Source organism: Pan paniscus, chromosome 20 (genome assembly GCF_029289425.2).
Source record: "Pan paniscus chromosome 20, NHGRI_mPanPan1-v2.0_pri, whole genome shotgun sequence".
Taxonomy (NCBI): domain Eukaryota; kingdom Metazoa; phylum Chordata; class Mammalia; order Primates; family Hominidae; genus Pan; species Pan paniscus.
This window is the reverse complement of record NC_073269.2, coordinates 63070662-63092135: the sequence shown is the minus strand read 5'-3', so window position 1 is coordinate 63092135 and position 21474 is coordinate 63070662. Positions and strand designations below refer to the sequence as shown.

Genomic DNA, 21474 nt, shown 5'->3' with positions numbered 1-21474 from the left:
GTGGAAGGTCCCAGACTCTCCCTAAAGTTAAACAATGAAATTGTGGAGTAAGTCTGTGGTTCTCAAATGGGATTGAACGATTTGCCCTCCAGGGGACATGTGGCAATGTCTGGAAACATTTCTGGTTGTCACAACTGAAGGGGTGATGCTACCAGCATCTCATGGGTGGAAGCTGCTCAATACCCTATAATGCACACGACAGTGTCCCCACCCCCAGGACACAGAATGAACCGACCCAAAATGTCAGTAGAGCCAAGGCTGAAAAACCCTGGAGCAGAGGAAGGATGGTTCTGCAAAGGAAGGGGGACAGAGCAGAGACCCAACCCTCCAGTCTACTCTGATGCCTCGCAGCTGAAAATGCCAGCCTGGTGAAGCTGAAAGCCCAGACTCTGGGGTCTAACTGCCTGGTCACAAATATTGCCTCTGCCACTAACAGCTGTCAATCTTGGGTTATTTCCTTAACTATTCTGTGCCTCAGTTTCCTCATCTGTAAAATGGGGCTGGTGTTAGTACCCCCGTTACAGGGTTACTATAAGGTTTAAGTGAGTGCATTACTTGTACCATTCTTGGAACATGCCTATTTTACAAATGTTTGTAACATAACTGATTGGAAATTTCCACCCTTGAAGAAGGTTAGATGCACACTTCTAATCCTAACCCTCTGCCTGTCCCATTCTAATCATACTGAGTGGGACAAGTTACTGAAGCTTTCTTGTCTCAGTTTCCTCTTCTGTAAAATGGAGAAATAACAACAGAGGCTACCTTGTGAGGGTTACATGAGATCATAGTACGTCAAGCATGTAGAAGAGGAAATACTCAACCATTAGGTAGGAATAATAGTCTTGACAGAAATCGCTACACCTACTCGTTGCTTACCTGAAGACTGCAGTCTCCAGGTAGCATGTGGGTGCTATCTTGTTTCTAGGCTTTGAGAAGTAGCTTCAGTAATGGAAGATATGAATGCTGGTCCCTCAGTTAGATTGACTGAGGCAGCCCAATTCTTGGGACAACTTTCTTTAATAGCACCTTTGCCACCTGATGTGCAGTGTCAGTGCAGGTGGCAAAGGCTTCTATCCACCCTGAAAAGGTGTCAGTGAAGATCAGGAGGTATTTAAAGTTTCCCAAGCCTCTGGGCATAACTATGAAATCAACTTTCTCATCTTCCCCTGGACATCTACCTTGGAACTGGACCAGCTGAGGAGCCCTCTCTGAGTTCCTCTCACCCCCGCTATCCCCACGTGGGGTGGGTATCAGGGGTTATTAACATAGTAGGTGGGATGAGTCCCAGCCACCTTTTTGATTGACTCCCTGAAGTTTGGGACAGTCATGCTTTCACAAAATCAGTTATAAAGGATTTCTTCACCAAAGTGGGTGTTAGAGTGAGCCTTTTTAATGGCCTGCAGTGCAACTGTTTTTAGGAAAAGAAATTGTCCACGAGGGTTTATTAGCCATCCTGGATGGTCAGGATTTTTGGTATAACCCCATTTGGTGGCCTTTTTCCATTCCTTTTGAGAGAAAACTAGGGTTAAAAGAGCAGGACCCAGGAGGAAAGGCAAAAGTGGCATTTGGAATGTGACCTTCCCTGAAGCTGCCTGTTTTGACCCTAGGTTGGCTTTATTATTCTCTTTAATTACCTCAATGTCCCACTTCTGGTGGCTTCAGCAACAAACTATTGCCATGTGGGCTGGTTTTCTTCCAGCTTCCAATAATCTTAAAATGATGGCACTAACGTTTAAGAGTTTAACCTGCCCCTTTCCTTCCAAATAGCCCCATGTGGGTGTAAGATGGAATACACGTGCCTGGAATCAGTGTATACGGTGAGGACCTTCCCTTCCCCAAACTCTAATGCCTGGGTTAGAGCAACAAGCTCTGCTTTCTGTGAAGAGCATCCTGGAAAGAGAGCGCTGGCTTGTGTAACTTCAGTGGGAGAGAACATAGCACATCTGCCCTCCTCTGTTCCTCTTGCAGATAGCTGCTCCTACCAGTGAACCATTGGACTTCCACATTTTCAGTAGGTTCACTTTTAAGGTCTGGGCTACTGGAGTACACTTCACCATCACCTCTAAGCAGTTGTGAGATAGGTAACCATCTTCAGATGGAAAGAGGGTGGCAGGGTTCAAGCTGTTACACACCTTCAAAGTTATGTGGGGGTCATCAATAAGCATTACCTGTAACTGGATAGCCTTGCCTGGGGACAGCCCTTCTGCCCCCTTTCTTTTATGAGGGTCTGGGTATGGTGGGGAGTCCAGACAGTTAACTTTTTTGTCTCTTTTGAAAGAGTGGCCATGGCCATCCCCAACCAAAGGCAAGGTGGCCATCCTTTAGCAACTGAGTCCAGCTGCTTGGAAAAGTAGATCATTACCCAGGTCAGTGGGTCCAAGCTTTGAATATGTATTCCTAGGGCAATTCTTCCCCTCTCATGAACATAAACATGGGAAGGTTTGCTTAAATCAGGTAGGGCTAATTCTGGGTCCCTTGTGAGCTGGGTTTTCAGCTTTTGGAATGCTTGGTCACATTCTCCCATCCATTCGAAATGGTCAGATCCTCCAGCTTCATGGCTAGGGCCTCTCCAGATATTTTGGGGAAGTTTTTTGAACACCTGGGTCAACACAGTAAATGTCAGTTGCTGTTTCCTGCCTGTCTGAGGATCCTGCCATTTGAAAGTGAAGAGAGGCTGAGAGTCTGTGGCCAGTGGAATGCAGAAAAAGTCATCTTTTAGATCCAGGACTGAGTACCATGTACAACTTGGAGGCAGAGTGGACCATAGAGTATAAGGATTAGGTACCCTGGGTTTCTGTTTTCTGTGACCTCATTAATTGTCCTTAAATCTTACACTAATTGGTATTTTCCATTTGATTTCTTAACACGGAGGATAGGAGTACTGCAAGGGGATTGACAGGCCCTCAGAAGTCCCTGTTTTCTAAGCTTTTTAATCATTGGGGTCATCCCTTTTAGTGCATCTCGTTTGATCTAGTTTATATTTTAGGAGCTCAATAAAGGGGCTATCTTTTGCCTTCCCTCACGTTTCCATAGTCAATTTTGGTGGGTAATTTTATCCTTGGGGGTATTCAAAACCAAGTAGGTGGCCCCCTGTGTTGACCAAGAAGTCAACAGGCTTGTTCCTCATGCCCAGTGTCAGCCTGGGCTCCTGGGGGATGGACACCTGGAGGGCCAATTGAGGAGTCCCCAGGACCTGTCATTTTTACTACTTGGACCATCTGCCTCTGTGAGGTACCTGGTGGAACCTACCCTCTTCCCCCTCCCTTCAGACATGAAGGAGACAGTCCCTTTTCCAGTGATCCTCCCCCTTATAGAGGGCATGTTGGTTTGGTCCTAGTCCCTTAGGTCTTTAGGATCCTTTCTGTTAGGGGACCAGGGATCACTCTCTTCAGCTGTGGTACTTTATGGATAGGTATCCTGTGAGTTATCCAGCTGGCACTTGAGGGCAACAGCCAGTAGGTGGGCTTGCCATTTGTCCTCTCTGTCTTCTTTATGTTCTTCATCCCTATCCCGGTTGTTGGACACCTTATTGGCCAGGTCTACTAGTCTTGAGATGAGAGCATCAAGCTCTAATTTTACTTTTTGGAGTTTATGTCTAATGTCTGCTGTGCTCTGAGAGCTACAATAGGATTGTTTGTCTCTTCTCTATGGGATTGGTCCACTTCCTCCCTTGCCCTTTTGAGAGCAGAGGTATTTTTCTGTTTCACTGAGGAGAATATTAAAAGGGACTGGACATCTGCCCAGTTGAGGTCATGGGTCTGAAACTATTCTGAATGAGGTTTTGAAACCCCTCAGGATCTTCCCTTAGTCCTTTAGAATGAGACTTTCCGTTATAAAGCTCTGAAGTTGTGAAGGGAAAATGTACAGCAAACATCTCTCTTTCCGCACTGGGGACCTGCTGGAAGGGACATCATAGAGTAAGGCTGGTAAATGTCCTGCTCCAGGTAGTGGCTGGGCTGAGTCCCTCAGCGGAGTCTGAAGGGGATTGGTAAGGAGGGAGTGTGTTGCCTGCAGAGGCCACTGAGGATAAGGGAGCTATAGGTCGAAGATTATAGAATTAAAAATCAAAACCTCTTACAATCTCATTAATAGTAAATTAATACCATAAAGAGACCGGGAGAGGTGGCTCACACCTGTAATCCCAGCACTTTGGGAGGGCGAGGCAGGTGGATCACGAGGTCAGGAGTTCAAGACCAGCCTGGCCAACATGATGAATGCCCTGTCTCTACTAAAAACACAAAAAATTAGCCGGGCATGGTGGTGGGCACCTGTAATCCCAGCTACTCGGGAGGCTGAGGCAGAGAATTGCTTGAACCTGGGAGGCGGAGGTTGCAGTGAGCCAAGATCGTGCCACTGCACTCCAGCCTGGGTGACAGAGCAAGACTCTGTCTCAAAAAAAAAAAAAAAAAAAAAGTAATACCATCAAGAAACCTTGTTTTAACATAGGGGACCAATCTCAGAAAGACTATTATGAATAATTTCTTATTAATTATAGCCAACTTAATCATATACAAAATTCCTTTTATAAATTTTCTTCCACAGACTTGATCATGAACTTACACAGACCATCTATGACATGCTTGGACCTTTTGATTTGTTCTATAATACCTCTTTTAAAATAATCGGTCATTTTATTTTAGGACAAAACTTTACCACATGAAATCCTTTTCTTATATAAAATTATTTCTTTTCTTACCAAAAATACATCTTTATGTCTAAAAATCTTTTCTCTCTTTCTCTCTCTTACTTACTGGTTCCTTTCTACCTTTTTAAATAAATAACTTTTAAATAACCTCTAAACTACATAAAATTATTGTTTTCTCAATAAGAATACAACTTACAGAGTTATATATTATTGCAATTCTTACTTTTAGTAACCTTAAATTTTAGTGAAAACTCAGGAAGCAATAAATCTTGAACTGTTTATCAGATGTTAGCATTTTATAGCTGAAACCATTCTGTAATTTTTAGAAACATGGTTTTTTCATATTATAACCCATTTTTAATTGGAAAACACCCAACATCTAATGAGTATTTATTATTCAAGATAATTATAAGATTTTAAATTACATGAAAAGTCTGTCTACAAGCATTTTTCCCATTTATATGTACTTAGTTCTTTCATTTTTTTAAGGATTCTTTTTTTTCTATTGTGAGGTCAAATTTACATACATCAAAACATACAGATCTTAAGGATATTATTCAATGAGTTTTGGAAAATATGTACACCTGTGTAACTCAAATCTCTATTAATATACAAAACAATATTGTCAATCCCAAAATTCCCTCTTGCTCCTCATCAATCAGTCTCCAACTCTGTCTCCTTAGGGGCAACCACCAATTTATTTTCACCACACATTAGTTTTGCTTGTTGTAGAATTAGCATGAATGGAATGACACAGCATGCATTCGTTGTGTAACTCTTCTTTCACTCAGCATGTTTTTCTATATTCATCCATTTTATAGCATGTATAGGCAGTTTGTTCCTTTTTTGCTGAGTGTAGTATTCCATCGCATGAACCTAGCATACTTTGGTTATTTATTCTACTATTGATTGACACCTGGCCTGTTTCCAGATTTTTGGCTATTATGAATATAGCTGCTAAGAACATTCATGTACAAGTATTTCTTTTGCATGTGTGGCCATATGTTTTTATTTCTCTTGGGTAAATAGTTAAAAATGAAATCACTGGATCAGGTAGTAGGTGTATGTTTAGGGTTTTTTTTTATTTCCAACTTTTATTTTAAGGTCAGGGGTACATGTGCAGGATGTGTAGGTTTGTTACATAGGTAAATGTGTGCCATAGTGGTTTGCTGCACAGATCATTCCATCCCCTAGGTATTAAGCCCAGCATGCATTAGCTATTCTTCCCGATGCTCTCCCTCCCACTCCGCACCCTGCAACAGGCCCCAGTGTGTATTGTTCCCCACCATGTGTCCATGTGTTCTCATCATTCAGCTTCCACTTACAAGTGAGAACATGTGGTATTTGCTTTTCTCTTCCTGCATTAATTTGCTGAGGATAATGGCTTCTGGTTCCATCCAGGTCCCTGCAAAAGACATTATCTTGTTCCTTTTTATGGCTGCATGGTATTCCTTGGTGTATACATACCATATTTCCTTTATCAAGTCTGTCATTGATGAGCATTTAGGTTGATTCCATGTTTTTGCTATTTTGCAATGAACATGCACATGTATCTTTATAATAGAATGATTTATATTCCTCTAGGTATATACCCAGTAATGAGATTGCTGGGTCAAATGATATTTCTTCCCCTAGGTCTTTGAGGAATCACCACACTGTCTTCGACAAGCGTAGAACTAATTTATACTCCAACCAACGTATAAAAGTATTCATTTTTCTTCACAACCTTGCTATCATCTGTTGTTTTTTGACCTTTAAGTAATAGCCATTCTGACTGGTGTGAGATGGTATCTCATTGTGGTTTTCATGTGCATTTCTCTAATCATCAGTGGTGTTGAGCTTTTTTTAAAAAAATGTTCATTGCCCACATAAATTTCTTCTTTTGAGAAGTGTCTGTCCACGTCCTTTGCCCATTTTTTAATGGCGTTGTTTTTTTTTCTTGTAAATTTGTTTAAGTTCCTTGTAGATGCTGGATATTAGACCTTTGTCAGATGGATATATTGCAAAAATTTTCTCCCATGCTGTAAGTTGTCTGTTCACTCTGATGATAATTTCTTTGCTGTACAGAAGCTCTTTAGTTTAATTAGATTCCATTTGTCAATTTTTGCTTTTGTTGCTACTGCTTTTGGCATCTTTGTCATGAAATATTTGCCTGTGTCCATGTCCTGAATGGTATTGCCTAGATTTTCTTCTAGGGTTTTTATAGTCTGGGTTTTTACATTTAAGTCTTTAATTCATCTTGAGTTGATTTTTGTATATGGTATAAGGAGGGGCTCCAGTTTCAACTTTCTGCATATGGCTAGCCAGTTCTCCCAACACCGTTTATTAAATAGGGACTCCTTTCCCCATTGCTTGTTTTTGTCACATGCACACACACACACACAAAGATCCAAAAGCCTTTACCTCAGTATTTTAGCCATGAGATGCAATACGAACTCACCATTGTATAAAGATAGCTGGATCCAAATTATTTCTAACAAAATTGGAACGTGTTCACGTGGCTAAACTTTGTTTGCCCTGATAAGTAATTCAATGAAAGCTGTGGACCAAAATTTTGGGTAAAGCAGTCTTCATGGCAGTTTTGATTGTAAAAACTTTTTTCATTTTTTTCTTCAGTTTCAAAGAAGTTTCCAGTGTTCCCATTTCAGTTAGACCATAAATAATAAGTGTTATTTCAGCACCAGCAACTTAATAACAGCAGATTCAAAGCTGGCAGAGAAGAAAAGAAAGGAAGATATGGAGCTTTAGAGGACTCTACTTAACTCTGTATCAGCAGATTAACCATTTAAGCTCTAAATTTTCCTTACTGTGCACAAAACCGATATTGACCATTGCACTCAGGCATCCCTGGTGTCTTATTGAGGCTAGTGGGCATCACTGGCACCCTGTCTCAGGTAGTCTCCCACAGGTACCTTAACCTCATAATGGAGATTTCTTCCAATCCCCCAAAAGTGGTCCCTTAAACTCACAGCCTCTGAATCATCCTCCTTTTGGTAGAGCAGCCAAGGCCACCTTGTTTTTAGGGCCTCAGGGAGGAGGAAGAGGAGGAGGAGGAGGGGAAGAAGGAGGAGAAGAAGAAAGAGGTACTTTTAAGACGGGGAGAAATCCAAGTTCCTCCAGTGCATGGAAATTGGCATGCAGGAGGTTTTCACAGGCATAAGAACAAACACTAACAGGAATAAACAGAAAGAAATAGAAAAGAACACACACACATAAAAGACTTGCTGGTAGGTCATTTCCTGGTTCTGTAGTCTACACTGTCAACCCTTCAATTCCTCTCTCACCTTTCTAAGGATGGTTTTCTTTACATCAATATAATAATAAATTTTGTCATGCTTTCAGCTCACCCTCACATAGTCACAGCTTATTTATTTATTTATTTGTTTATTTATTTATTTGAGACATAGTCTCACTCTGTTGCCCAGGCTGGAGTGCAGTGGGCAACTCACTGCACTTCACGAGTTCAAGCCATTCTCATGCCTCAGCCTCCTGAGTAGCTAGGACTACAAGTGTGCACCACCACACCCAGCTATTTTTTTTAAATATTTTTAGTAGAGAGGGGGTCTCACCATGTTGATTAGGCTGGTCTCAAACTCTTGACCTCAGGTCATCTGCCTGCCTCAGCCTCCCAAAGTGCTGGGATTACAGGTGTGAACCACCATGCCTGGCCGAGCCACCGTGCCTGGCCTCTTTAAATCAATAGAATAATAAATTTTGTCATGCTTTCAGCTCACCCTCACGTAGTCACAGCTTAGTTTAGTCTTTACGTAGACAAGACCCCTAAAAACTTAAAACAAAGATGGTGTGTTTGTCTGCTTGCTTTCTGACGACACCCTGCTCTGTAATGGAATAGCTTCTAATAAACTTGCCTTTTTCACCATGCTCTGTGACTTGCCTTGAATTCCTTCCTGTGCGAGATCCAAGAACCCTCTTTTGGGGTTTGGATCAAGACCCTTTTCTGGCAACGCTTTCATTTGCCTGCTCTTTGTCCCACTCATTCTGGGCATATGGTCAGCCTCCCCGCCCCCCACTGCCTGGGGGACCTTTAGTGGACTCACTGAGCAAGCTCACCCCAGTTGTCCATGGGTGAGCAGCCAGAGGGTAAGCTTTGCTTGGTCATTCCTGGGCCTAGACGACTGACCCACTCTCCAGTGGGGATCAGCCTCCAGCTTAGAGGTTCGGGCATGAGTGGAGCCAACCTGCAGCAGTGGCATCCAGCTTCCAGGATGCCACTGTTCTGTCACTCTAGCCTGGGTGACAGAGTGAGACATCATCTCTAACAAAGTTAAAAAAAAAAGAAAAAGAAAAATTTGGAAGAAAATTCCACCAAGTTCCAAAAACCACAACTTAAATTTGCCATGTGTGCTGCGTACTGTCAAATCCGCAAGAATGATGTGTAGGTACTGTACTAGGTAATGTAAGTAATCTAGAGATGATTTAAAGTATGCCTAAGCATGTGCATAGATTATATGCAAATACTATGCCATTTTACATGAGGCTTCGGCGTCCACAAAATTTGATACCCTGGGGGGTCCTAAAACAAATCCCCCAGGAATACTGAGGGAAGCCTTACACACATATACATATACATTTCTTCTACAAGTATAAAGAAACATTGGTGGGGCACTTCAGATCAGTTACAGTGGTTACGTATGTTTTGGGGGTAAAATTTTGGTGAATGGTGCACACGTGGTGTGAGGAAGGGTTTTCACTGACTACCGCTTATTTTCAAATTTTTGAAATTAGTTTGTTATTTTTTATTTTTACCACTTATCCTCAAGTTCTAAGTAATATATTAACTCTCCAAAACTTAACATAAGGCATTAGTTTTTTTGTTGTTTTGTTTTGTTTTTGTTTTTTTGAGATGGAGTCTCGCTCTGTCGCCCAGGCTGGAGTGCAGTGGCGCGATCTCGGCTCACTGTAACCTCTGCCTCCCAGGTTCAAGCAATTCTCCTGCCTCAGCCTCTCGAGTAGCTGGGGTTATAGGCGCCCACCACCAACAGAAGGCGTTAGTTTTAAGAAGGAAGGTCACAGGAGCGCCCTCCTACGTCGCCGCCCTTCTCCTCGCCGTACCAACCCTATCCTCGTGTCTCACGGGGCACTTGGCCAGGAGCGGCTGTGGTTCCTCAGCCCGTCCACCGCAGAGCGCACGCGCAAGCCAGCCACGGCGCATGCGCTGCTGGTTTTGGTCACGGCGTGGAGTCGTTCAGCCAGGCCAGGGCGTGAGGCGTGCGAGGTGAGTTCGCTGGGCCCGGGGTAGGATAGCGGCCGGCGCGCGGGTAGCCCAGCCAGGGGCCTGGGCGGGGCTGGGGCCCCAGTGGACTTGAGGGCGCAAGAGGCATCCAGCGCGGGGCAGCGCGCGGCTTCGTGAGGAAGACTCCGCGGCGGGCCCTACTGGGGCCTTGTGGTGGAAAAGCCACCCCAGAGGCGAGGCTGCGTCTGACTGCCCTAAAATCGGTGCCCCTGCAGGGAGGGACCCAGGACGGCTCTGCGCTGGTGGGCCTGGAGCCCACCCCAAGGCCGGAGGCTGAGGCTTGAGAATCACTTGAGCCCAGGAGGCAGGGGTTGCAGTGAGCCAAGATTGCGCCACTGCACTCCAGCCTGGGCGACTGAGCGAGACTCTGCCTCAAAAAAAGAAAAAAAAGAAAAGAAAAAAAAGAAACACCCCAATGGAAAGAAGCACAACGGGCGTGAACAATTTATAATTGGCTTGTAAATCTGAAACAAAGAGAAAGCCGTATTATTAATCAAAAGAAATGTAAAATTAAAGAATAAAATGATATATTTTTAAATCTGTCTAATTGACAACAGATTTTGAGGGATGATAATGCTCTTGATTGGCAGAACCAGTTACATAATTTGCAGGGCCTAGGGCAAAATGAAAATGTGGGGCTCCTTGTCCAAAAAATTGTGAAAAATTTCAAGAGAGTGACAGTAAAGCATTAAACTAGGCCTGTGGGCTTTATGAGAATGGGGCTCTTGTGACTGCCCTGATTACAAGCCCATGAAGATGGCACTATTGGCTTGTAAGGTGGACTGAGTGAGACATGTAATCTTATACATTGAGTTTGGAAGAAGAAGTTGGTAGCCGTTGAAAGGAAAATTTGGCAGATTGTGTCAAGAACTTTTAAAAACAGTTTATCCCTTTTGTCTATGTAATTTGGGAGCAAATACTTAGTTTCAGTGATGTTCATTACGTTATGATTTCTAATGGAAAACAAAAATAAATGCTTTCAAATGGAAAAACTGTTAAATTATAGAAATAAAAGGCGTAAGTTTTAGTGGGGATAAGAAAAGAAAAAAATGTTTTCCCCAAGTGGCATCTTTGTTCATGGTTTCTTAGAGTGAGTGTAGCCTTTATGGAAGGTATGTTTTATTTCTGTGATTACAGAAGAAATGAAGGTTTGTTGTAGAACATCTTGAAGCTAGAAAATAGTTTTGAGGGAGAAAGTACAAAATCACCTATAAAAATCACTTATAATATTACCGTTCGTACTTAACCCACTGGCACAGTATTTTGGTTTACCACCTTTTCTCTGCTTTATATGGGTGAGCATATATTGTTATGTACAGGTTTCCTTTTTCCGCTTGATATTATGACTAGATGTTTTCCTACAACTATAATACAGCTGAAAAATGTTTAGCAAAATATACATATGGAAAAGGGCACAAACCACAAATGTGTAGCTCAGTTTTCAGAAAGTGAATACACTGTGTCCACATCATTCCTAGCTTTCCAGAAGCCCTAATGCCTGGTTCCAGTCATTACCACCCTTCCCCTCAACAGCAGCCACTATTCTGACTTCTAACACTTTAGGTTTATTTTGCCTGTTTTTGACCTTTATATAAATGGAATCATATAATACAGACCTTTTTTTTGAGCCTGGTTTCTTTCATTCAACAGCAACTTAACATTCATATTTTCTGTTTAGCATTCCAGTATACAAATATATCATCCTACTGTGGCTCTATTCTCCTTGTCAACACTTGGTATTGTCTGACTTTTTCATTTTGGACATTTTGGAGGGTGCATAGTGTTATCCTATTGGGGTTTTAATTCCTATATCTCTGATAACTAATGAAGTTTAGCCTTGTTTTATGTTGATTGGCTATTTATAGCTGTCATCTTTTGTGTAATACTTGTTCAGATCACCTTCACTCCACTGTCCAGTCATAACTATGCAGGCTAGTTGTAAGTCTGTACGTAATTTCTGCAGGTCCTGAGGTTTCTGTATCCTTTCAGCTGATACAGCGCCGCCTACCATCTTCCACAACATTGTGTACTGGAGCAGCCTGCCTTTAAGAGTAGCTCTGTCCTGTAAAGGGCCAAGGTGTAGAGATGCTGGATGTGACAGGGGTTTCAGATATCTTGAGGAATCCCTACATCTTTTGTGTGTGTGGTCAAGAGAAGAAACTAGAAACAGAGACACTGAAAGTTTCTCATCAAAAGTTTGGGGATTTTCAGTACCTGTCAGTGAATGGGCCTCATCAAGCTGTGAGCCAAATCCAGGAGCTCTGTTTGCAATGGCTGCAGCCAGAGATCCTCACCAAGGAGCAGATGATAGAGCAACTAGTGCTGACACAGTTTCTGAGCACCCTGCCAGAGGAGATTCAGACATGGGTGAGGTCGAAACAGCCCAAGAACAGCAAAGAGGCAGGAACCATGGTGGCAAACTTTATTCAGGCATGTGAGAAGGAAGGTGAGAAGGAGGAAGCAACTGGCTGCTTCTGTTTATTGAATATCTGCTGTATGCCTGGCACGTAATAGGAACTAAATAGAAATTTTGTTGAGTGAATGAATGAAAGAATGCATTTTATACATTCAGTCTGATCTGCCTAATCTCATGTGAGATGAAAGAAATTTGGGGTTTGGGTTATTTTAAAATTTTTATTTTAAGTTCAGGGGTGCATTTGCAAGTTTATTACATGGGTATATTGGATGCTGCTGAAGTTTGGGCTTCTAATGATTCTGTCACCCAAGTAGTGAACATAGTACTGGATAGGCAGTTTTTCAACCTTTGCCCTCCTTCCTCATTACCCCCTTTTGGAATTTTCCGTGTTTATTGTTCCCATCTTAGAGTCCATGTATACCCAGTGTTTAGCTCCCACTTAAAAGCGGAAACATGTAGTATTTGGTTTTCTCTCTTTTTTTTTTTTTTTTGAGATAGAGTCTTGCTCTGTCACCCAGGGTAGAGTGCAGTGGCATGATCTCGGCTCACTGCAACCTCCACCTCCCAGGTTCAAGCAATTCTCCTGCCTCAGCCTCCCGAGTAGCTAGAATTACAGGGGCCCACCACCACGCCTGGCTAATTTTTGTATTTTTAGTAAAGACGGGGTTTCACCATGTTGGTAGGGCTGGTCTCGAACTCCTGACCTTGTGATCCACCCACCTCAGCCTCCCAAAATGCTGGAATTATAGACAAGAGCCACCGCAGATTCTGTGTTAATTTGCTTAGGTTAATGGCTTCAGCTGCATCCATGTTGCTGCAGAGGACATGATTTCATTCCTTTTGATGCCTATGTGGGTTTGGCTTTTGCTTTTAACATATACTATTTCTCTGAGTGTATCAGCTTTGTTCACCTTGCCTCACATTTCTTATCCAGTGTAAACCTTAGTTTCAACATAAAACAAGACACACACACTACAAAAAAAAAAAAAAATCTCCTGGGATTGCTTGTGGCATTAATATATTAAGTGTAAATTTGGGAAAATTGGTCTTTACATTATTTAGTCTTTCTATTCAAGAACAAGAATGATTAGCTAAATTTTAGATGCAAGGGGGCATAAAATGTGGGAGATACAAAGGCTGGAATTTCAACTTCTGCCAAAATTTGACTGGTATCTTAGAAACTCAAGTTATTAGATTAGAGCTAAGGAGGCATTTCAAGAATGAGAGAAGAAAGCCACTGGGTCCTTATAGTCCTTTGAAACAAATAATACTAACTAAAAGCAAAGTATTGTTTGGGGCATATATATAGCAAGGGAACAATGAATACTAACACCAGACCTCAGGGCATACTTATCTCTAGAGGGAAGGCTGGAGTATGGACATGAAAGAAGCACACAGGCAGATGTAAGTTATTGGGAATGTTCTACTTTTGGGTTGGATAGTACATTCACAGGCCTTAATTATACTTAAAAATATAAACAAATGAATTTAAAATAACCATGAGAGCCATGCATGGCTCAATAAAGATAGCATATCATGAACTAAGGATTATGATTAATCCCATTCTGTGCTCCCACATTACTTAAAAGAATTTTTAAAATGCTAATAGTGAACACTTGAGCACTTAGAATGTTTTAATGTATTATCATAGGTGTTTTTTCATGTTAATTCATTTTCTTCTATTAATAGCTCTGTGAAATAGGTATTACCTTCATTTCGTAGACCAGGAGACAGAGGCATAAAGAGGTTGAGTAACTTGACCATGGTTCCACAACTTAAATTAATAATTGGCAGTCAGGATTCAGACTTAGGCTGCTGGCTCCAGCATCTGTACTCTTAATCACCGTGTTACATGAGTGCCTCATATGGATATAGTGGATGTTGTCCCAGAGGCTAAAAACTTGGCCAGAGGCACTGAGTTATTGATGAAGCTAGAGTTCAGTGAGAAGGAAAGAGAGTTCCCTAGGGTACCAGAAAGAAACAACAGATTAATGAAGGGTTTACCCAGAAAAGAGAATTTATAGGCAAGGAAGGCCATCAAGGTTAAGGCTCCTGGAGGGAAAGGGGTGGTTGTCTTTTAGATCAACGAGTGAAAAATATGTAGGAAAGGCTTAATCATAAGAGCTGCCATTTACCAAAAAAATACCTACTGTGTGCCTTACATATGTAATGTTTAATTCTCACAAGAGCCCTTAGAGGTATAGTATACTCCCCTTATCTGAGGGGCATACATTCTAACACACTTGAAAGTGTGGATATTATCAAACCCTATATATACTATGTCTTTTCCTCTACATACATACCTGTGACGAAGTTTATTAATTAGGCACAGTATGATATTAACAACTAGTTATAAAATGGAACAATTATAACAGTAGGTTAGCATCACTACTCATGTGCTTTGGGGGCATTATTAAGTAAAATAAGGTCTACATGAACACAAGCACTGTGATACTGTGACAGTTGATCTGATGACCAAGACAGCTAATAAGTGACTAAGGGGTAGTGTATACAGAGTGGACACACTGGACAAAGGGATGATTCATGTCCCAGGTGGGACAGAGCAGGAAAGTGTGAGATTTCATCACCAGAATGGCACACAATTTATAACATATGAATTATTTATTTCCGGAATTTTCCATTAAATATTTTTGACCCCCAATTGACCATGGGTAACTGAAACTGCAGAAAACAAAACCTCAGATAAGTGGGGACTACTGTATAGGTATTGTCATTATTTCTGCTTTACAGTTGAGAAACAGAGGTTCTGTGGTGATCTTGACTGGACAGCGAGGCCCGAAATGACTGATATGGAGGGAACTTTCACTTTATTTGGAAGGCAGTGGGAGCCATTGAAGCATTTAGAGCTGGGAAATAACCAGAGCTCTCTTTTGGAACTTGTTATTTTGAGTTGAGAAATGATATCTGACTTTCTCACCATAGGAACTCTAGAGCTGCTGTTCCTTCCCATGGCAGGACAGGGTGGCATGAGGGTGGCTGGCCACTGTGTCTGTCAGTGCTACCAGACAGGACTCAATTCCATGGTTATTCCTCTCTGCCTTCTAGGTTTCCTTGCTCAGGACTCTGTCCCTGCAGAAAAGAGGAACACAGAGATGTTAGACAATCTGCCATCTGCTGGGTCCCAGGTGAGTCAGGCTTTCCTCTGACACGGTTATCAAATATGGGGATCTTATCTTCCTAATTTGTGGACTTCCTTATTTAATTAAACCACATCCTCATTTCCATTAAGTTTTTATATAAATATCACTTTACTGAGCCTTTTTTCTGACTAATCTGACATTTGCTTATGATTCTTTTTTTTCTTATTTCTCCAAGAAAAATCCTTCTGACTCTTTTATCCTCCTTCCGTGCTTTACTTTTCTCTGTTGTACTTATCACCATCCCACATACTATATATTTAATATTTTTCCTTTTTTTCTGTCTTTTGAATTAATTGTTTACTTTTTTTTTAGTATTCTATTTTATTCAGAAAAACCCTTATGTGGTTTGCATTATTATTGTTCCCCTTTTTATATATGAGGGAGTGGAGGCAGAAAGACTAAATAATATGCTGAAGGGTAACACAGCTGTTAAATAATACGATTGAGATATGAACCCAGGCAGTCTGGCTTTAGAGTCCACATTCATAACCACTTAGTTATTGCTGCCTAAGGTAGTGCAGTTACTCCAACTTCGGCTGGCCAGATTTAGCAAGTAAATATACACAACATCCAAATTAAATTTGAATTTTAGATAAACTACAAATAAATTTTTAGCATAAGTATAAATAAATTTTTAGCATAACTATGAAGTTTGAATTTCAGATAGACAATTTTTTGCATAAGGATGCAATGTTTCATATTTAAGACATACTTATGTAAAAAACTGTTGTTTATCCAAACTCTTCCAAGCTAAAGGAGCATGTTTTAACCCAATGCAAGGAAACTAAGAACCTTGAAAAAAGGTTAGAGGAATTGCTAACTAGAATAACCAGTTTAGAGACGAACATAAATGACCTGATGGAGCTGAAAAACACAGCACGAGAACTTCATGAAGCATACATAAGTATCAATAGCGAATCGATCAAGCAGAATAAAGGATATCAGAGACTGGAGATCAATTTAATGAAATAAAGCATGAAAACAAGATTAGAGAGAAAAGAATGAAAAGAAATGAACAAAGCCTCCAAGAAATATGGGACTATGTGAAAAGACCAAAACCTACGTTTGATTGGTGTACCTGAAAGTGACGGGGAGAATAAAACAAGTTGGAAAACACTCTTCAGGATATTATCCAGGAGAACTTCCCCAACCTAGCAAGACAGGCCAACATGCAAATTCAGGAAATAACAGAGACCACCACAAAAATACTCCTCGAGAAGAGCAACTCCAAGACACATATAATCATCAGATTCACCAAGGTTAAAATGAAGGAAAAAATGTTAAGTGCAGTCAGAGAGAAAGGTCGGGTTACCCACAAAGGGAAGCCCATCAGACTAACAGCAGATCTCTCTGCAGAAACCCTACAAGCCAGAAGAGAGTGGAGGTCAATATCAACATTCTTAAGGAAAAGAATTTAGAACTCAGGATTAAGAAACTCACTCAAAACCGCACGATTATATGGAAACTGAACAACCTGCTCCCGAATGACTCAGTAAATAACGAAATTAAGGCAGAAATAAATAAATTCTTTGAAACCAATGAGAACAAAGACACAACGTACCAGAATCTCTGGGACACAGCTAAAGCAGTGTTTACAGGGAAATTTATAGCACTAAATGCCCACAGGAGAAAGCAGGAAAGATCTAAAATTGACGCCCTAACATCACAATTAAAATAACTAGAGAAGCAAGAGCAAACAAATTCAAAAGTTAACAGAAGACAAGAAATAACTAAGATCAGAGCAGAACTGAAGGAGATACAGACAAAAAAAAAAAACCCTTCAAAAAAAATCAATGACTCCAGGAGCTGGTTTTTTGAAAAGATCAGCAAAACAGATAGACTGCTTACCAGACTAATAAAGAAGAAAGGAGAGAAGAATCAAATAGACACAACAAAAAATGATAAAGAGATATCACCACTGATCCCACAGAAATACAAACTACCATGAGAGAATACTATAAACACCTCTATGCAAATAAACTAGAAAATCTAGAAGAAATGGATAAATTCCTGGACACATACACCCTCCCAAGACTAAACCAGGAAGAAGTCGAATCCCTGAATAGACCAATAACAAGTTCTGAAATTGAGGCAGTAATTAATAGCCTACCAACCAAAAAAAAAAAAAAACCCAGGACCAGACAGATTGACAGCCGAATTCTACCAGAGGTACAAAGAGGAGCTTGTACCATTCCTTCTGAAACTATTCCCAACAATAGAAAAAGAGGCTCATTTTATGAGGCCAGCATCATCCTGATAGCAAAACCTGGCAGAGACAACAAAAAAAGAAAATTTCAGGCCAATATCCCTCCCAAGGTGGGAGGATCACTTGAGGTCAGGAGTTCGAGACCAGCCTGACCAACATGGTGAAACCCCGTCTCTACTAAAAATACAAAAATTAGCTGGGCGTGGTGGCACATGCCTGTAATCCCAGCTACTTGGGAGGCTGAGGTGGGAGACTCACTTGAACCTGGGAGGCAGAGGTTGCAGTGAGCCAAGATCATGTCGCTGCACTCCAGCCTGAGTGAGAGTGAGACTCCATCTCAAAAAACAAAAACAAAACCAAAAAAGATTTTTAATAGACACATAACAAAATTTATTCTTCACAAAACCCTATGATACAAAAAGTACAATGACCATTTATAGATCAAGGTCCAGATCAGAGATGTTACCTGTCTTGTCCAATGAAATTAAATAACAGTACAGACCGGGTGCAGTGGCTCATACCTGTAACCCCAGCACTTTGGGAGGCCAAGGCAGGCGGATCACCTTAGGTCAGGAGTTGAAGACCAGCCTGGCCAACATGCGAAACCGCATCTCTACTAAAAATACAAAAATGAGCTGGGCGTGGTGACACACACCTGTAATCCCAGCTACTTGGGAGGCTGAGGCACGAGAATTGCTTGAACCCAGGAGGTGGAGGTTGCAGGGAGCTGAGATTGCACCACTGCACTGCAGCCTGGGCAACAGAGTGAGACTCTATCTCAAAAAACAAACAAGAAAAACAAAACAAAACAAAAAACAATAAAACAGTACAGTACTTGAACCCAGGTCTCTGAACTGCCAGCCCAGTGCTCTTCCCACCCAACACATTATCCATGAATGAAATTGTCAAAGATTTAAAAAAACTCAGCCCCTTAAAACTTACTGAAATTCAAATTTAACTGGGCATGCTGAATTTTATCTGGCCGTCCTATTTCAACTAAATTTTTGGATTTGGGGATTTGAGACAATGGGGTCCACTGGGAAGCATGGATAGGCTAGAATAGTCCAGAATTTTAAAAAAAGGAAAGGTAGTTATGTCCTACCATGTATTTCCTCCAAAATAATGAATAATAGTTTAATGAAATCATCAAACATAAAACTTTTTTCACGTTGTACAAGATTATACAAATGATTCTGGTAGTGTCATCATCTGTTTGTTTATTCACCAATGTCTACCGGTGTCAGGCTCTGTTTGAGGGAAAAAAGTGTTCTTAGAACCATATGGGGGTGCCAAAAAGTCACAGAGCAATTGAAAAGGGCCTTTTCCTTGAAAATCGTGTCCTAGAACACGCATTCTTAAGGAGGATATTGCCTTCAAGGGGAAGAAAATTGGTTCTTGAGGGTGAACACATACTATTCTTCTTATGTGTACAGCACAGACATACATACAGTACATACACAGTATATTTGCGATATTAAAATGTATGGGGTACCGTGCGATTCCATTTTTATGAAATATCCAGAATCAGCAAATCCATGGAGACATAAAGTATGTTAGTGGTTGCTTAGGGCTTGGGGTAGGGCGTGGGAAGATGTTGGAGGGAAATGGAGAGTGACTGCTAGAAGGTGCAGGGTTTCTTTTGGGGCGATGAAATGTTCTGAAATTTATTGGGGTGATGGTTGCACAACTCTGTGAATATGCTTAAAAACCCATTAAATTGTATACTTTAAATAGGTGACTTTTATAATACGTAAATTAAATCTCAATAAAGCTGTTATTTAAAAAAATAGACATACAGCATCTGTGGCCCCACTTCCACCAACTGAATTAGAATCTGTGTTTAACAAGATCCCCAGGTGATTTGTGTGCACCTTAAAATTGGAAGCATCCAATACCTGTGTATGTGAATCAATGCTAATTTATAATTGTTTGAAAAAGTATATCCATGTCAAGGGCTGGAATGTACTTTGCAAAAATGAAAATAGTGTAAATGAAGACAACCCCTTCTACCCACACAAAGGGTGTGGCTTATTGTAGGCCTTTAACAAATGGCAGCTCTTATAGGGACATGATACTGTTATGAGGTTTTCTGATTTTTTGTTTCAAAAATGTTCTCCAGTGTTCTTGTTAAGTCATGTTTTAGAAACCTAAAAGACAATAATGAAATTAATATACTCTGCTTTCTTTAGAACCAGAAAAAAATTCATGGGGGTTGTGATTAGAAAAAATGACGTATAAAGATTACTGGGGTGGGGGGAGTGAGATAAGGAAAAAAGGTTGAGAAACACTGTTCTAGAATATCTGCTCCTGAGAGTAGCCCTCTGTCCCTACCTTGTCTGTGCCAGGGATTCCAAGCGAAGATGCCCCGGAGGGACTACCAAGGGAATATAAATAAGGAATTGGTCTGGGTGGATTATGAGAAACAGGGGGAGTGCCTGTCCCATATATAGGGGCAGCTGTGACTCAGCTTTTGCTGATGGTGCCATGTGAGAATGTGGACCCAGTCCCCAGATTTTCTAATGCTTTTAATCAGAAGCCACAAAACCAGTTAATAATGACATTTCCTAATTTTTTTTTTGTATTGGCAGCTAATACAAATTTTTAAAAAAGAATAGAAGGACCATGTGAGCCAAATAAACCCATCTGAAGGAGCTGGGCAGCCAGTATATGATCCCTAATTTAATCCAGTGTTTGTTGATTTGCATAAAAAGTTTTAGAAAGTTTCACTTAAAACACAAAAGATGTATATTAATAAAATGGATATCAGAGTCTTATGTAATGTTCTGGTATCTGCCTTTTTATTTTTATAGTATCAAGGGATTTTATGTGTTTTATTATAAAATTTTAGAGTGTAAATGACTTTAGAGATAATGTAATGGATCTCTTTATTTTAAAGATGAGACAATGAGAATCAAAGATTAATTAACCCATACCTTACAACTAGCTAATAGCAGAACTCAAAACTCCTTATTCCAGTATAGGTTTGTTCCCATGATTTTCTCTAATAGTTACAGAGGATGAGATGGAAAAAAGAAAGGAGGGTCAATGGACAGTTTACAGTAGGAAAACATTTGGGAACAGTAAGATAGCAGTCTTAAAAATGCTCTGACTACCACATGACCACCATCGTTTAAATATGACACTGTGACTGAGAAATCATGACCTACCATACAGTGATTCTTACTTGAAATAGATACCTTTTCTACAACTAAATTCAATTTTCTTATACTGAATCAGGTAACATTTCTCTTTTAACAATCTTTTTTTAATATAATAATATTGATTATCCATTATATTCAAGGTATTGTAGCATATTAACTGTATTAAGTAAAATAAAGCACAAGAAAAAAGGTTATGAAAAACTGAGATTGCTTTCTATGCTAAATATTTTGAGTCACAGACTCCTTTGAGAAACGGAATTTTTATCTTCCAGAAAGGTGCACATGCACTACAAAGCTCAGCCTTAAGAATCCGTGATTGCCAGGTTAAGACCTCAGCCTAACAACAATGTACCTTTGGTTTTGAATCATTTTTTTTATTGCCAAAGTATGACTGGAAACAAACAGAAAGATCATTAACTGCTACAACATTTTGAGCAAAATGGCTAGTAAGTTTTAATTTTCAATTTTTGTCATTAACTGTTTATAAAGACTTATTGGATTAGCATATTTGAGTGGGGAGATCCTATGCATTTTCTTACACGTGTTACAATTTTCTATATTCAGATTTGCTAAGGAAGGTAAGTATCCTATTGCCTCAGGATAATGTTAGATTTGAAGAGGTCAGTCTATC

At 40.5% G+C, this 21474-nt stretch overlaps 2 protein-coding genes across 17 annotated transcripts in view; one reads left to right on the top strand and one right to left on the bottom strand.

Moving 5' to 3' along the window:
- Window positions 1–21474, top strand: part of LOC100987733 (paternally-expressed gene 3 protein) — a 69853-nt gene that overhangs the window by 35259 nt on the left and 13120 nt on the right. For all 10 annotated transcript variants that reach the window (XM_057300738.2, XM_057300735.2, XM_057300736.2 and 7 more), the window contains one exon: window positions 15382–15461. In XM_057300738.2, the coding sequence (XP_057156721.1) occupies window positions 15382–15461 (80 nt within the window). The remainder of the gene's footprint in view (window positions 1–15381; window positions 15462–21474) is intronic.
- Window positions 5709–21474, bottom strand: part of ZNF71 (zinc finger protein 71) — a 204484-nt gene continuing 188718 nt past the window's right edge. For 6 of the 7 annotated variants that reach the window (XR_008622183.2, XR_010110942.1, XR_008622184.2 and 3 more), the window contains 3 exons: window positions 15254–15405; window positions 14025–14277; window positions 5709–7354 (listed from right to left, as the gene is read on the bottom strand). The gene's annotated coding sequence lies outside the window, so the exon portion shown is untranslated. The other variant, XR_008622181.2, reaches the window with a different exon arrangement.